Below are 17,267 nucleotides of genomic sequence, written 5' to 3'. Positions count from 1 at the left end.
TTTCCTTCATTTTAAACATTTAAAAATAAGCAAAATGTATACCAACAACACATGGAAAAATAAGTATATGTATACCATGAAATAAGTACAACTGAACTTCTAAATACGACAGTTGGATCTGGCAAGGAACGTCATTCATGATATACTGTAGAATGAGCAAAAGCAAGCGGCATAACAGTGTTCCAAATACTGTAGGCATTCTGGGACTGGTTCATTACCGACTGTCCGATATGGATGGGTGGAGCCTTCTGACACCATTCTGCCTCCTTACTTCCTGTCTGTTTGGAGTTGCTTTTGGTTTAGGCATTGCTCTCTGCCATTCAGGGTGGACACTCTTCAGTTTCTGAGACTGCTCGCCTCAGAGAGGCCTGTTTGCAAGGTTGGCACATCTGCGGACTCAGATTTCGGGAGATGCTACCATTTCAAGAATTAATAAGAGAGGACCACTGTGCCTTAACTGTTCATACCATGTGGTTTATGATGAACACCTGCTTTCCTTCTAGGAGTCTGGAATTTTGATACATGCCAGGCAGAGGCTGCCTGTGATCAGCCCCAAGGAGTCTCCAAGGAGCTTCCCTGATTGGCATCACTTCACACATGCTGTTGCAATGCATTGCCGGGGGGATTAAACACATCCTGTGTGACTCCATCAGGAGAGGACCCCTAGAAGCTTGTGCCTGGTTCCCTCCAAACTTCACCCCATGCACCTTTTCCCTTTGCTGATTTTGCTTTCTATCCTTTTGCTGCAATAAATCATAGCCACAAGTACTAATACACACTGTGTCTTCCTAGGAAGTGATCACAACTAGGGTGGTCTTGGGGGTCCCTGACACCACAGGCAAGCAGGGTTACCCACACAAAGATGTGGCACCTCCAAACAGGAAGAACCAGACCTGGGAGCGTTCTGTTCCTTGTAAAAGCTCGAGGGCATGGCAGGCACTCAAAGCTTCCTGAACTCTCTACTACCAAGGCCCAGAGAGATTCCAGGAACTAGGCCAAGGTGACAAAAGTAGGCAGGGATGGACCCAGGGGCAAAATACCTAATATCCTGATTCAATAGCTCAGCCTGCTGCTCCTAAGAGAAACTATTTCAAATAAACAGTATGTTAAAGAAAGGTATATAGAACTTAAAAAATTACTGATATTTGCTGAAATTAGTTTTGGGGCCAATTATTTATTTAAGAAAAAGTAAGAAAATAGGTCAAGGCTACCTGGACTATAAATAGTCAAGACAAAAAATTTAAGGCAGCAAACACTGCCAAAAAGTTCACATCTGGTAAGGTTCAAGATCCCTGGTTGTTGCTTTGGTGTCACACGGCTTTCTTACTTTCTTAGCCCCTCAGTGGTATCCCAGGATGTCCAGCGTATATAGAAGGACCGTGTTATATATGTCGGGGGTGTTTTTTAGTGTTTCAGTTCTGGTGAAGCCTGCAGATGGCCATTTTATACATTGATTTCTAAGCTATTCCATCAGGAGGAGGCTCATGACAACCTGGAGAAGGGCTCGGTTTTCATGGGAAACTTCAGGGCGGATTTATTATGCATTCATCACAACTATCTAGGAAGAGCTATATTGGAACTGGTAACACTGATGACACAGAGACAATTTTTTCAGCTTCGTATCTGCCTAACAAACAAAATCAAACAGACCAAACTTACGAAGAGTTCCACTTGTTTTGTATTAATTCTGACTTAACAAGAAAGCTTCTGAGACGAATTTGCTTTCATTTTTGGATAGGGAACATCGCCCTGCATTAATAATTAATTCCTTGGTAGAAAGCAGGCATGGTTCCAGCATCCTCAGGGCCTGATGCCGTCTGTGACATCTGACCTGCAAGAATGCAGACTCAGAGAACTGAGGCAACAGATCTTAGAAGCATGGTAACCTCAGGTCAGACTTCAGAAGCCAGGCAGCCCTGCCTGGGGAAGGCTGGCTCGAGCATGTTTCTTCAGAGGCTGCAAGACACCGGGGACGCATCCAAAGCCTGGGTGAGATGCCTCCAGCAGATCAACAGGACGGAATGTAAAGACTATGCATTCCTTCCTGCCGATCATGACCGAGACACCATAAAAGCTAAATAAGCAGTTACTTTTCCCACACATGACTCATAATCAGATAGGTAAATCATTTGTTTCTGGTAAATGATGACCTTGTGCAGTCAGGTCAGACAATTGCCAGGCACAAAAATGGAAAACAGATGTGGCTGAAGATGAATGCACAGAACACTGTCTGTTGTCCCTGCAAGGGTGCAAATCCAGGACACGACTCCTGGCTCCCAGAGTGTGGGCACAGGGTCAGGCACGGTCGCGGGGAAAAGAATGATGAGGCTGAGTCATGGGAAACCCACCGCTGGTTTTATGGTAGGATAAAGCGAGGGTCTGAGTTGTTTACATGCTTGAGCATGTTAAGACTTTGGTAAAGAAGATTCAATACTAAGTGAGTATAGCAAAATCCTCAAATTAGAACTGGAGTTTATGTAAAAAAAGAAACATGACTACCTAAAACCAGATCCAGTAGATGATTACACTTCAGCCATGGTATTCGTGCTATGAGCAAACTGTAAATTAGAGAGGGATGTAGGCAAAAAAGCAAAATGAAAAAAACCCCAAAAACTGGAAAGCAGCACTTTTGAGAAAGATTTCATAGCTAGATTTCTAGTGGGAAAAGAGAAGGCTGAGAAGAAAGTCCACATATTTTCAGAGAAACAGAGGATGAAGAAGTCCATCTGCTGTCTTCACTGCTGACCCACTCACAGGAAGTGGAACCAGACGGGAGCTGGAGGAAAGAGCATCTTGCCTGGAAGAGTCGGGCTACGGGCTACTGTGTTACCATGGGAGGCTGCAGAATAATCTGGAGTGGGCAGTATTTTTAGAGACACAGCCTCATCCGAAAGAACAACTGCTGAAAGCAGTGCCGGTCTCAGGGTGGCTCTCAAGCAAAGTTTGTTAGCGAAAAACAAAAAGCAGGAGGCTGGCCAGGCTGCTGAATGACACACCTGTGAGCGGGAAGCGCATGCACTCCGGATGCGTGAAATCGTTAGTTCATTAACATCAATCCAGCCTTTACTAAGTACAAGGAATTGTGTCAGCTCTGAACTGGCTCAGGTTAGTCCAACCTACTTATTTTTCTATTAAACCAGGTGTTTTTTGTTTTGTTTTAAGTCATAGGCTCACGGACCCTGTGGAGTCATTTCCTACATCTGTAAAGCGGCTTGATGGCCCATAGCGTCTCCAAGAGGACTGTGGACCAGAAAAGGTTAGACCCAACCTACCTTTATTTTTTTCTCCCAATCTACCTTAATTAGGCACTCTGGTTTAGCCTGTTCATCAACTCTGTGGGTCCATGTTTTTCTGTACTTCCCAAATCATACCTTCTTCTCTATCATTTCTCCAGTCTAGAACTTTTTACTTCAAAATCCTAGGGGGGCCAGTCCCCTCCTGCGTCCTGTGTGGAGCCTTCCCCAACCACCTTCACCCCTCTACACCAACCAGCAAAATTTCTCTCCTGCTCTGGACTCAAATCTCACATCCTGCCAGATGCATTTTGCACATCTGGCTCTTATTTACTGGATTGGCTCTCGTATTAGTTTCCTGCTGTAACCAATCACCACAAACTTAATGGCTGAAGAAGACACAAATGTATTCTCTTATAGTTCCAGAGATGAGAAATCTGAAATGGGTCTCACTGGGGTAAAATCAAGGAGTCGGTAGATCTGTGCTCCTTCTGGAGGCTCTGGGGGAAATCCTGTTTTCTTATCTTTTTCAGCATCTAGAGGCGACCTGTATTCCTTGGCTTGTGGCCCCATTCCATCTTTAAAACCAGCAATGGCCTGCTGACCCTTTTTCATGATGCCACCTCTCTGGTTCTGACTCTTCTGCCTCCCTCCTGCCGACTCAGAGACCCTTGTGATTACCCTGGACCCACTGGGATAATCCCAGATAATCTAACCTGACAAAAGGACTATTCAGGTGGGCTGCTGACTTGTCTAAGTAGACACAAAAATGACTAACTTAAAAAGCAATTTGATTCTTGGGGTGCCTGGGTGGCTCAGTCGGTTGAGTGCCCAACTCCTGGTTTCAGTTCAGGTCATGCTCTCATGGGTCGCGAGATCAAGCCCGTGTCAGGCTCTGTGCTCAGTGGGGAGTCTGCTAGAGATTCTCTCCCTCTTCTCCTTCTCCCCTTCCCCCGCTCATGCACACACATGCTCTCTCTCCGTCTCTCTCTCTAAAATAAATAAACCAATCTAAAAAAAAAAAAAGGGCAGCAACTTGATTCTCTTCCAAAGACTAAACCATTTTTGCATCATGGAGCATATCTTAATCCTGCAAGCCTTTATATGGAGCCATGAAGATGGCACGCCTTTTGCACATTACCTGAGTCGGCTGTGTGAAGCATCAGCCATCGGATGGCAACGTTGCAGTCTCTCAGACAGTTCAGAAGCCTTGGGATATTGTCCAGAACCATCTCCTCCCTTAAATAACCTTCCTTCAGAAACTGTTGCACTTGAGTGTGCACTTTTTCACTGACAGTAGCGTATCTGCTTGACTTTTAAAAGGAAAAACAAAACAACTGAATTTACATTTTCAAAAAGAGATAGTGATGGTCCTTGAAAACAAATCCCCAAACAGATGAACCCCTGGACAAATGATAACATTTCTATAGGAGATGAGTAACATATGGACCACAGCTGGTAAGGCTCAAAGGCTAGTGGCTTATTGGACATTTTTGAAAAGGACGTTGGACTCAGAACCAAGAGAATCCTAAATCCTACCTCCAGCTATGATTAGATTAGATAGCGTGACTTTGGATTTAACCTCTCCCTCCTGGTTTCTGCAAATGTCACCTGGAGAATCGGGAACAAGTGGTTCTGAGGGCCCCTTCTGTTCTTAACTTGGATGGAAAAGAAACATAAAAGCAGAAGTTCAACTGCCTAGTCTTCCCATAATTATTGGCAAAGCAGGCAGAGCAGAAATACCCAGGAGAAGAGACTTCTACAGGCAGATGAAAGCACAACAAAAATACGCCTCAGTAGATCAAAAGTGAATTTTCAAACCAGCCTTTTGGAAATTTGGTCATTCTGCTTTCCCCAAAGCAAGAGTTATATGTTAAACATCATTAGCCTAGTCAGGTTAGTTTAAAACTATCACCAGGTGCTTCATCGGAGGACTCTGAAGATCTTCCTAAAATGGCACCAAGGAGAAAATGTAATTTTGGAAAAGTAATTTTAGTAATGAAACATTAATGCTCTGATACCAGTAAGTATTGGAAGCACCGCTTTCTCTAATATGTGTCTTGGAGACATGCCAACATTGAAATTATTTTGTGCATTATTGATGGAATTCAATTTACTTGAATAAAACATGCTGAAGTTCTTTGAGTCAATATTGTTCTATCTGCGCTGAAAACTCAAAAACTCAGACAACCAAGCTGAGGAAGATAACTGTTTAGAAATGTCAAGGATACTGCCCAACAAAGATTTTTATTGCTCTATTTAGTTAGGAATTTCCTTCTGCCTTGTTTTTTATTTAATTTTTAATTTATTTTTTATTTAAAATTAACATATAATGTATCATTAGTTTCAGAGGTAGAGGTCAATGATTCATCGGTCTTATATAACATCCAGTGCTCAATACATCACATTCCCTCCTTAATGTCCATCACCCAGTTACAGGTGAATGGATAAAGAAGATGTGGTATGTATATACAGTGGACTACTCCTCAACCATCAAAAACATGAAACCTTGCCATCTGCAATGAGGTGGATGGAACTAGAGGGTATTATACTAAGTGCAATAAGTCAGTCCGAGAAAGACAATTATGATTTCACTCATGTGGAAATGAAGGAACAAAACGGGATCATAGGGGAAGGGAAGGAAAAATAAAACGAGATGAACTCCGAGAGGGAGACAAATCATAAGAGACTTAATCATAGAAAACAAACTGAGGATAACTGCTTGTGTTCTTATCGAAGAGACAGAATGTAACCATTTAAACTTTAAGGAGATGAAATGTCTCCAGTTTTGTTGCTTCTTTCACACATCAGAGAGGACGAATTTAAATTACAGTGACAGGACATACCATCCTCAATATTCATCCTACTAATGAAAAGTTAAAATTCCAGCTACCAGTCAAAGCCATTCCGTCCACAAGGACACAGACTTCAGCAAGAATAAGTGAAGTCAGTTAGGGTCATGTGACATACTGATTCATCTTAGGATGTCGAATCTTAGGACCTAAGTCTCCCACTTACATATACCGTGCAAGTTAAAAATCTATAATTACCTACCTTATTAGGATGCGCAAGTTCACCTTTCATTAATCACCGCACTTAAAATGTCTATGTGGTCATTTTCCAAATTCCTTGGGAACTCTCCTCATTTCCTACCCCCCCTAAGCAGGCTTGCAGCTGTTATGAGAATCCTTCTGCATTGGCCAGCACCTACCTGTTCTCTGACGTTTGCAAGGTCCAGGGTATTGTTTAAAGCAGTTTTTGCAGCTTTATATGGTTCCCAAGCATCTGCTAGATTAACCGTGATCCCCATGTAAATACTAATTACCTGCAAGAGGACACATTCATCCAGTATGTTAAATACCTACTCACTTGGAGGCAAAGTTACAGAAGACACTGCCCACTCCTTCCAGTTCAAACTCCACTGCAATGAAAAGCCAACAATTTGCCACAATTGGTAAGTGTTCTATCTTAGGGGCATTTTGGAACAAGGGCGATAAGAGCTATTCATGGGAAAATGACTAAATCAGGGTTGACAGAAAAGCAAACTAGAGCAGTGGTCTTCTCAAATGTTTTCACCTCAGCTTTTATGCAACTAAAACTTACTGAAAACTCCAAAGGACTTTTTTTTAAATGGGGTTATATCTATTGATATTTATCATATTACAGATTACAACTGAGGCATTTCAAAAACTATTTAATTCACTTCAAATAACGATAAACCCGCTATATGCTAACATAAAACTTTTTTTTTTAAACAAAACAAAAAACAGACTAAAGGTTTCCCACAAAGTTTTGTTGAGAAGGATGGCATCGCTTTTCCATTTTTTCGAGTCACTGTAACGTCTGGCCTAACTGAAGACAGCCAGACTCACACTTGGCTCCCTCAGTCAGACTCCTGAGGTACTGCATACTGTTTGTCTCGGGGCCTCTGGAAATGCAAAGTGCCCTTGGGAAAGGATGAGAGGACAAGGCACAGAGCACCTTGGTGTTATCACAAACACAGTTTTACCTCAGTGACCCCTGCAACTAGCCTGGGGGACTCCTCGAGTTCCCCAGTTCACATGAGAATCTCTCGACTAAAGGAAACAAAGCATTATTTTTGCAGTTCTTTACCCACCTACTTCAGTCTGTATAAAATTGCGATTATTTGTCACTTGAAATTTTGCTAAAAGTTGCCTGAGAGATCCTGCAGTCCTAGGGACCCTCTCTTTTTGATGGGAGGTGGATAAGCAGGGAGGTTGGATCCCCAGTTCCATTTCTTTAACAGTCACTGGGCTCATCATGCTTTCTTTTTCTTCTTGAGTCAGATTTGGTATTTATATGTTTTTGAGAAAATTTTCCATTTCTTCAGTTTTCAAATATACTGGCATAAAGTCGTCCAGAAGTTTTCTTATAACTTTAAAAGTTCTTTATTGTATCTTAGGTTGGCTTTTTCAATCTTAACATATTTAAACTTGTCTTCTCTCTCTGTCTGGTCAGTCTCACTAAATATCTATTTTATTACTCTTCAAAAAACCAGCCTTTTTGTATTGTTCTTCTCTCTTGTTCCCTTTTTGTCCAGTTCAATACATTGCCACTCATATACTTATTGACTTCCTTTCACTCGACCTTTTCTAGCTTCTTAAGCTCAATATATAACTCATTTATTTATTTATTTTTAAGATTTTAAGTCATCTCTACACCCAACATAGGGCTTGAACCCACAACCCTAAGACCAAGAGTCGCATGCTGCACCAACTAAATCAGCCAGGCAGCCCTTTAATTCCTTTATTTTTAATTGTTCTTTTTTTTTAAAAAAGATTTTATTTATTTATTTGACAGAGAGAGACAGCGAGAGAGGGAACACAAGCAGGGGGAGTGGGAGAGGGAGAAGCAGGCTTCCCGCGGAGCAGAAAGCCCAATGCGGGGCTCGATCCCAGGACCCTGGGATCATGACCTGAGGCGAAGGCAGACACTTAACGACTGAGCCACCCAGGCGCCCCTGTTCTTCTTTTTTAAATAAACATATTTAGGGTTTCATTTACTTAATTTACCTTGAGGAACAGTTTTAGTCATTCCCATGCACTTTGCTTTGTAGTATTTTGATGTTGTGTGATTCTCCATATTTCTTCATTTACATTGTGATTTCCTCTTTTTTTAAAAAAGATTTTATTTATTTATTTGTCAAAGGGAGAGAGAGAGAGCGCGCGCACATGCATGCACAAGCGGGGGAGTAGGAGAGGGAGAAGCAGGCTCCCCGCTGAGCAAGGAGCCCGATCTGGGGCTCGATCCCAGGACCTCGGGATCATGACCCGAGCCGAAGGTAGATTCCTCACCGACTGAGCCACCCAGGTGTCCTATTGTGATTTCCTTTTGAACACAAAAGTTATTTGGGAGTGTATGTTTTTTCCAAACATTTAAAAATATCTTTTAAGCGTTGGCTTCTAATGTAATCATGCTATAGTAAGAGAATACAGTCTGTAGACTAACATTGTTTTTTTAAACTTTGTTGACTTTGTGAACTGATGTCTCCCAACTTTCATACATATCCTTTCAAATACACATGGAACATTTTTACGGATTTTTGAAAGAGCAGGATTATATAGAGAAAGAGGTATCTTAAAATTTCCCATCATGATTATGGTTTCATCAATTTTTACATGTTATTTTGTTTTTGCTTTATATATTTAGAGTATTTCCCTGGGTGTGAACTTATGAATTAACCTTAGATTATTCTTTTTAAAATCATATATGATCCCTCTTTATCCCTATTAGTGTTTTTCTTTAAAATTCTCTATGGTGTGATATTAATATTTTCTTACTGGCTTTTCATTGGCTGGCATTTGCCTGGAATCTCTCGCTCTCTTTCTAGTTCCTTTTTTTAAAAAAACTATTTTATTTATTTATTTGAGAGCGAGAGCAGGGAGAGGGGCAGAGGGAGAGAGAGAGAGGGAAGACACCATGCTGAGTGTGGAGCCCCATGTGGGGCTCGATCTCACAACCCTGAGAGCATCACCTGAGCTGAAACCAAGTCAGACGCTTAAGTGACTGAGCCACCCAGGTGCCCCAATTCCTTTATTTTTAGTGTGCCAGGGGTGTTTTTTTTAGGAGTGTATCTTATACGCATCATATAACTGGATTTTGACCTTCCTTAACACTGAAAGTGTTTCTGTTCCTGATTATAGCACTATGGTCAAAACTCTTTATTAAGCTTAGGCAAATGAAACCAGATTATCAGAGTTTTCATCTTGGTTGCTCAGCTCCTAGCTCATAAGCATGATGTGTTCATGGATAGGAAGCATCATCTCCTCACTGCGAGTTATTCTTCTTACAGCTCCCTAATCCCAGTCTGCGATTCAATGACCAGTAAGAAGTGAAATAGAATCTGCTACCTGAGAACAGGATCCAATTCATTGTACTTTATTAAAACCTCTGTGTACAAAGAGAACATCTCATCTACATTGAGTATATTGTCAGCTTTATTCTTGTAAGAATTAATATTTTTGGGTGAGATAAACACATCCCTGCAGTAATATAAACCTTAACAGCCCTGTAAGGTAGATGAAACATTATTGAAGTAAAATTCCTATTCATAAAATAACAGATTAATGCTGTAAGCTTAGAGTCATGAAATAGAAAATAAAGAAATACTTACGAAACAGTTACAATCTCAGCAACTAAAACAAGATACATTTTAATACATGGTTTTACCTTGACAGTATCTATTTAAGAAAAAAAAACCCTTGGGGTTCTTCGGGAAGTTCTACTGACTTATTCTTTCATGTTATAATTTATAAGATTCTCAACAGAGAGTAATTTTATCTAAGTGACTTTATGTCTCATTATTTACAAAATAATGACCTCTGGGCTAAAGGCCAAAAGAACAGAAAATCGGTTCCCTAACAAGGTTATTACAGAGAAAAAAAAAGACTGATAATAATACTTGCCCAATTATCTGGAAAGTATTTGTCCACAATCTCTCTCATTTTTGCTTGGTGGGTGTGAAGAATGGAAGGTTCGAAGTAGAGGATCACGTACAGCATGGCAGCTTGAGTAGCCAAGGCCGTGCTACGGTGCTCGGGCAAAGGGTATGCGGAGACCTACAAAGTACACACAACCCCCCAAAGAGGCAGCTGTTGGTGACATCTGAATTCATACGTGTGCCGGATAAGTGATCAGGTTCTAGGATGTAGCCGTCTCCCAACAGGGGGTCCTGGGCCCTGGGAGCAATTCTCAGAGGCGGCACTGTAAGGAATACAATGTAACCAGGGCCTGCCTTCTTACTGCTAACCACCCAGTACTCTCCCTTCTCGCCCTTGACTCTGCTGCAATTTGAAGTCTTTTCCTCAAAAAAAGAAAAAAAGAAAGAGAGAAAAAGAAACTGTTTTAACTCCCTGTGTCCTGCTACCTGTCCACATCTGTGTCTATCACAGATGACCTCTCAGAGCTGACAGACTCCACACCCTGCCGCCACCCCCCGGCAATCTTGCTGCCCCTGTTGTATGCTGTATGGCCCCCTCTGCTTCCCCTAAGCTAACACTCACCTTGCTTTGCTATAATTCCTTTAGTTACCCATCTTCTTCCTTAAGCTACAAGGTCATTATGGGCAGGGACCACAGCCTGCCTTCATCAGCGATGGACCCCAGCAGCAAGCTCGTAACACACACTCAATAACTATTTCTTGAATGAATGACTCCAAGAATGCATCTTTTTTCCAAATATAGATCAAATGCCATCTTCTCCCTGAAATCTCTAATTCTGCCCAAATTACTGTCCCTCTTTCCTCTACCATCCCATAGTACAGCCCCCCAAATTTGAAAATTTTTAACTGCTTTTATTCTTTTGAGGAAGAAGGAAGGGAAGGAGTAATTGAGGAGGAAAGTGAAATCAATCTTTTAAACTACTAAGATCTTGACAGGTTTAATCCCCACCTGGTTGTAAATATCATCAGATCTCAGTCGACCAATGACCATACTGATGAAGGCTTCATTGATAGGCACTCTCTGGAAATAACTCTCAGGATAGTTGGGTGGTCTTTTGGCTCCTGGTTGGCTGGAATAACCTGTACTTCGGAGCAGCTTACAAATATCATCCATATTTGAATCAGCAGAAGATCGAGCAGCACTGAGCCATGTTCACAATGGGAAAGAAAGGGCCAGACAAACCGCACATATCAGAAACTCAAAAGCCAAAAAGAAAAGCAGAATTTCACTATAACCTGACTTTATGTAGTTTCAGATAAGACTTTTGGTCAATTTATATCCCTAAGAGTCACAATTACATTTTCAAAAAGCCTGTTATGGTACACTTACAAGATGCGTTCTTATACATATATATAGTTAGTTCTATGTTAAAGTCCACAATCCCTTTTCTAAAATCCTTAGGGCTGGATCTGTTTCAGATTACAGCATTTTCCAAATATAAGAAGTTAATATGGTATATACGATATGATACTCTAATAGGGTCTCAATTGGCATTACATGATCAACACATTAACATTTCTGCACTAAAATTTATGAATAGTCACGCAAGTGAGATAAGTAAGGACTACCTATAGCCTTGCATCTGCTCTGATCAGGTTTTGACTCCAGATGATTTCAGGTTAGATCAGCTTTGCTGCCAAAGGAGTTACTATGTGCATGTATATGTGTGTGTACATATGCATGTATTTTTTTTTCAGAGCTCTTTGGATTTCAGAGTGGCAGATAAAGAACATGAACCAGCACCGACATTTTGTAAGTTAGAAAATAATTTTAAAAGATGATGTCAACTTAAAGTGGGATATGTAATAACTGGTTCTTGCTTGGCAAGGTGCACCTTCTACAGAGATTTCATCAAAACATCTGTGGTTTTCAGGGTGGTGTGGAGTAGCAATCCCTCAGGGAGACTCAAAGGATCTTAGATTTGAAGATGACCTCCTATTTGATGTAAGAATCTCCTTTCCCACAACTCTGCCTTACAATTGTTCAGTGTCATTGCAGTAATGGATCCTCACATTCTAATGAATTAGCTGTTGTACCCAAAGGGACAAAGCCAGATTGTCAAAGCTGGGCTTGATAAACAAACTTTTTTTTTTTTTTTTACTTCTTCCTTATGTTATTTACTGTTTTTGTTTTTCCATGGCCATTCAAAGTTCATTGTAAAAAACATGGATATTAAAACAGCTCGTGGCCAAACTGCTGTGAATAAATCATGCACACTGGCGAACACTCTCCTCACATACTCATGAAGCTGAAGGAGACAGGCTAGTTGAGTAGCCTGAGGTGAATTTACGGCTGATGAGGCAGCAGTTCCAGCTGTTGCTGAAGAGATGATGTCTCCAGCGATCCCTCTCTGTTGAGGATTTGCCCCTTTGCCCTATTTATTTTACCCTAATTTCTAAGTTTAAGAATGTTAATTCAAGTCTGTGCATCTTTTAACCCATGTTCCTGATTCCTGCTTATCATGTTTTTTCCCTGAATCGCGACTATTTCTAACATTGACCTTGTATCCCGATTTTGACTCATTAATTCAATAAATTCAAACTTGTGTGGTAGATATTGGAATTACAGAGCTTTAAGGTGGCTTCTGATTTAAAGACCCTACTTCTTGAAGTCGCAGCTCTATACAGACATACAAAACACACGGTCGTGATATGCGCTGTTGTTTGTTTTGGTTTCCACATATACATATGAGTGAGAATTCACTTCCCACCTAACCCGGAGCAATTACCTTTTCAAAGTCATCAACCTAAAAATGACAACAGAAAGTGTATTCGTTTCCCCACATCTGCCCAGGAGTAATACTTAAAAACATAAAAAAAGAATATTCATTAGGCTTCCAAAATTCCCAAATTTATCTATCTTTAAGGTAAAGAAAATTCAGATTCCTTTTTTTAAAAAAACTGAGGTACCACTGTGGACATGATAATCTATCTCTAATAATCTATAATATATAGGATCTTTTGCATATAATATACAGATTATATTACATATAGTCTATTATTATGGTGATGATATAAAACATAGAGTAATCGTTACATTTCTATACTGTGTTCAGAAGACACAACAATCCCATACTTTTCATTCTAGGTCATATCACTGCTGTTCCCAGTACAAGTAGTATGGAAACCTACACTGCATTTTACCAATAGCAGTGCTTTCGGAGGGTGCAGTCCCAGCCCCAGGATACCTGTATCGATAGTAAGAGACCAGCATTCTCTCTCTGACTTCTCCTTCAATCTTCTGGTCAATGACCAGCAGCATAACTCCATATAAGTACAGCGCTTCACACTATGAAGAGAGGAAGAAGGTGGTCAAACTCACAGGAGTATACGTTCTTTTGGAATGAAGTTGATGAGGGTTAATTAAAAAGAATCACTTTGTTCCCTTTCTTCCTAAAAGCTTTATGTTACAAAGAGAATGCAGGTTTCCCCAAAGGGTTCTCACCTTCTGTATAGAATGGGCTTTGTAAAGTGTATGTGAAATAAATTTAAATTGCAGTGGTTACCTTTCAGGTGGCCTATTTTTGATATTTGGCTTGGGACCCCAAATGGAGTCCCTCTAAATCCTTTACTTATTTAACATTTCTTTCTTTTCTTTTTTTAAAGATTTTATTTATTTATTTTACAGGGAGAGACACAGCAAGAGAGGGAACACAAGCAGGGGAGCGGGAGAGGGAGAAACAGGCTCCCCACTGAGCAGGGAGCCCGATGCGGGGCTCGATCCCAGGACCCTGGGATCATGACCTGGGCCGAAGGCAGACACTCAACGACTGAGCCACCCAGGTGCCCCACTTATTTAACATTTCTTAAACAATTATTACGTACTGATTTCTAAGGCTAGATGTCTGGGATGCAAAAGATAAAGAAGATAGGATTGTTACACTGCGGAAGAAGCTCATAACCTCCACACGATTTCTACTTCACTTGTAATTCTGTTCAGAGTCTACTATGTTCTAAATTCAGATACTGTCCATTGGACGAAGATAACTGTTAGTTTATTTTGCTTCTCTTTAAAGAAGGGTACTTTGCATGTCTTTGGGACTTATAGGAAAAAAGTGATGCTAAGCTTGACATTCTTGACTTTCTATTTTAAATGGTTACTATTACTTACTAGAAGTTGTTTTCCATCTTCATTGAGAAGCACAGTTTCTAAAGTTTGCTGAATATAAACACCTTCATTGAGATCATCTAGATATCTAGAAATGAAACCCCAGAGCAAGTTATTCATTCTAATGAAAACTTGAACACCTTTGAAGAAGGAATGTAAAGATTTTTAAAAGATAAGGCAAGATACCAGGCATTCTGGCCTTCAAATAGTCTGTGGCCCTTCGTGCTCTTAAGAATGGACTTGTGAGCTGGAAATCACAGTCATTTAGGGCCACAGGTTTCTAATACCGGCTACTCCAAGTAATCCCTAGTCTTGATTTATGAATTATAAATATCTTAGGAGTAATGCTATAAAAACATGGAACAGATAATTTAAAAGCTGATGAATAATGAACTCTCAAGGGCTGAAAGGAAGAGAATACTGTATAGTTAGGGATAAGAAGGAAGCTACGGTTACCAATGCTATAAAAATAAGTTCCTTTCTCTCCACTTCTCATATATAAGATACTAAAATATGGTCATAAACTACAGGATTGAAAGCTGTATGACTTAATACAGAAAACAAAGTGATGGTTGCCAGAAGGGAGAGGAATGGGCGGGGGGGGGAGGGGGGGACATGGGCAAAGTGGGTGAAGGGGAGTGGGAGGTACAGGCTTCTAGTTACCGACTGAGTAAGTGGTGGGGGTGAAAGGTCCAGCACAGGGAATGTAGCAATGGTAGTGTGACAGCGTTGCATGGGGACAGATGGTGGCCACACTTGCAGTGAGCACAGCATAGAGTTATCAAATCACTAGGCTGTACAACTGATGCTAATGAAACTGTGTGTGTCAACAATATGTCGATGAAAACAAAAAAGCAAGCAAGCCATGACTTAGTACAAACCAAGATTATCATACTACTTCACAAGAGAAGGAAAGCATAATAAAACTCTGAAATACTTAAAGATGACTGGTGCCACAGGAATTATGCACGGGAGAGGCAGGAAGATTGTGCAGTAACTCAGGAAGATGCACATTTTCTGGCATGTCCCTTTCCCACTATTTACCGTCAGAATAAGTTATTGCTAAATTAATCAATACCTGTTTAAGTCTACAATATATTTATGCACACTTTGAAATGCTAAATAAAATCTGGTCACAATTTCTATGTTGTTTTCACGAAATTCTTCATCTAAATCCTGTAGCTCTGGCTTAGCTTCCAGCTTGCTTTCCCATAATTCTGGACCCTGAGAAGAAAAACACATTTATGTGAAATGGCAATAAAAGCATACTTGTGGGTAACAATTTCTAAATAGTCTTTTAAAAATTTGCTCTTATGCCTTAAAAGGGATATTGAAAATTGAAAGCAGAGCAACAGAAGGGAATGAAGATAACAGAAGCCTAGATGCAAAATCCCTTTGGAAGAAATGAATTTGAACTCTAACCATGATTAGCATGCTTTTAATGTGGGGTACTTTGTTGTGAAATACATTACACCAAAGTTATCTTTTTAAGAGTTTGATTATATTATGTTAGGGCTTCCACACAATACATTTATATTATTTTCAAGTTAGTCTGTTGATATTAAATTTGGTTAAAAACCTTTCCTCTTTAACTTTCTCCATAATTACTTCACCCTGCGGCGTCTCATGGTTCCCAGAGAAAGCATGCTTTTATAGACAATACAGTGGTAAAAATGCCATGGAGGAGGATTACCTTAAAATAGCTGAAATCAAATATGATATCTCCATATTTCTGTTGATCGGCTCGGTCTCTGTACCTGAACACTGCAGGAATAAACTCAGAAAGCCTCAACAGTTCAGCAATGATGGCGTTGCCACAGGAAACAATCCTTAGGATCGCCTGGCCACAGAGGTTGTTCTCAGCTAGAAAGTCCAACATGGTGAGGATGATGTACGATACTCAGAGCCTGGGCAGCAGGAATGTTTCACTGGCTTCAGAGCTGGGGTCTGTAAATCATTAGATGAAACCAGGTCTGCTGACAGATCGGCTGCTCCATTAAAGAACCTGTATCCCAAAAGAAAAGCATAAAGATCTCTATTTTTAAAGGGAGTGCATGTAACATATATATAAGATTTTTCTCCCAAACTCACTAAAAAAAATTAAAACAAATAACGAGGGATGCCTGGGTGGCTCAGTCAGTTAAACGTCTGCCTTCGGCTCAGGTCATGATTCCAGGGTCCTGGGATCGAGCCCCGCATTGGGCTCCCTGCTCTGCGGGAAGCCTGCTTCTCCCTCTCCCACTCCCCCTGCTTGTGTTCCCTCTCTCACTGTCTCTCTCTGTCAAATAAATAAAATCTTTAAAAAAAATAAATAAAAATAAAAACGTGTTTCTCATATGTCAGGGATAGGAGGCTGTTGTTATCAAGGCTAATACATGCCTGAGAAATCTACTGAGTGACTCTAAAGTAAGGACAAATATTTCATGCTAAGCTGTGGAAAAGTTTTGATTAGAAAGGTGTCCCCGAATGGTATCATTAAAACTTATGAAAGTAAGTTTCACACCTAGCAAAATTTAGAGTAAAACTGCAACGACTATGTCCTCATTCAAGGAACAAACCAAGAATGAGTCAAAAGTTGATTTCACCAAATTGTGACTTTGATAATACAGTATCTTGTACTTCACAGTTGACTTTCATAGCATGATCTTAGAAAAAGGTAATTTTTATAAAAAATGTTCAAGGCAGCATTCATTTCCCCAACAGCTTCTTCCAACTCTTTTGCAAATCATCTTTGGAAGTGTTAATTTTGTCATCATCTTTCTTTTATTTCTCTCCTCTAATTGTTAATTTAGCTAGGTCATCGTGGTCAACTTCATGGAAGCCTGAATTATTTTTCAACTTCATCAAGGCCTGTGTACTTCCCAAGATTTGCACTTGCATTTTGCACTGGTACTGTATTTTATCAACATGACATTAACTTTGAGAAGACCAACAAAAATAAGAATTCAACCTAACAGACCCTTTA

General features: G+C 40.4%; 1 protein-coding gene across 2 annotated transcripts in view; it reads right to left on the bottom strand.

The window, feature by feature from the left end:
• The window catches only part of WASHC5 (WASH complex subunit 5), a 61,558-nt gene that overhangs the window by 40,340 nt on the left and 3,951 nt on the right, over positions 1–17,267 (bottom strand). For both annotated transcript variants that reach the window (XM_028105537.2, XM_028105538.2), the window contains exons 2-9: positions 15,996–16,307; positions 15,381–15,526; positions 14,306–14,390; positions 13,383–13,483; positions 11,144–11,336; positions 10,160–10,312; positions 6,445–6,558; positions 4,375–4,546 (exon numbers count right to left, since the gene is read on the bottom strand). In XM_028105537.2, coding sequence (XP_027961338.1) covers positions 4,375–4,546; positions 6,445–6,558; positions 10,160–10,312; positions 11,144–11,336; positions 13,383–13,483; positions 14,306–14,390; positions 15,381–15,526; positions 15,996–16,181 — 1,150 coding nt within the window. In that variant the 5' untranslated portion in view covers positions 16,182–16,307. The remainder of the gene's footprint in view (positions 1–4,374; positions 4,547–6,444; positions 6,559–10,159; positions 10,313–11,143; positions 11,337–13,382; positions 13,484–14,305; positions 14,391–15,380; positions 15,527–15,995; positions 16,308–17,267) is intronic.

Source organism: Eumetopias jubatus, unplaced genomic scaffold (assembly GCF_037043125.1).
Source record: "Eumetopias jubatus isolate StellerSeaLion01/CBP00866 unplaced genomic scaffold, mEumJub1_p1.0 scaffold_4, whole genome shotgun sequence".
Lineage (NCBI taxonomy): Eukaryota > Metazoa > Chordata > Mammalia > Carnivora > Otariidae > Eumetopias > Eumetopias jubatus.
The sequence above is the reverse complement of the archived record's forward strand: the minus strand, read 5'-3'. Positions and strand labels throughout refer to the sequence as shown.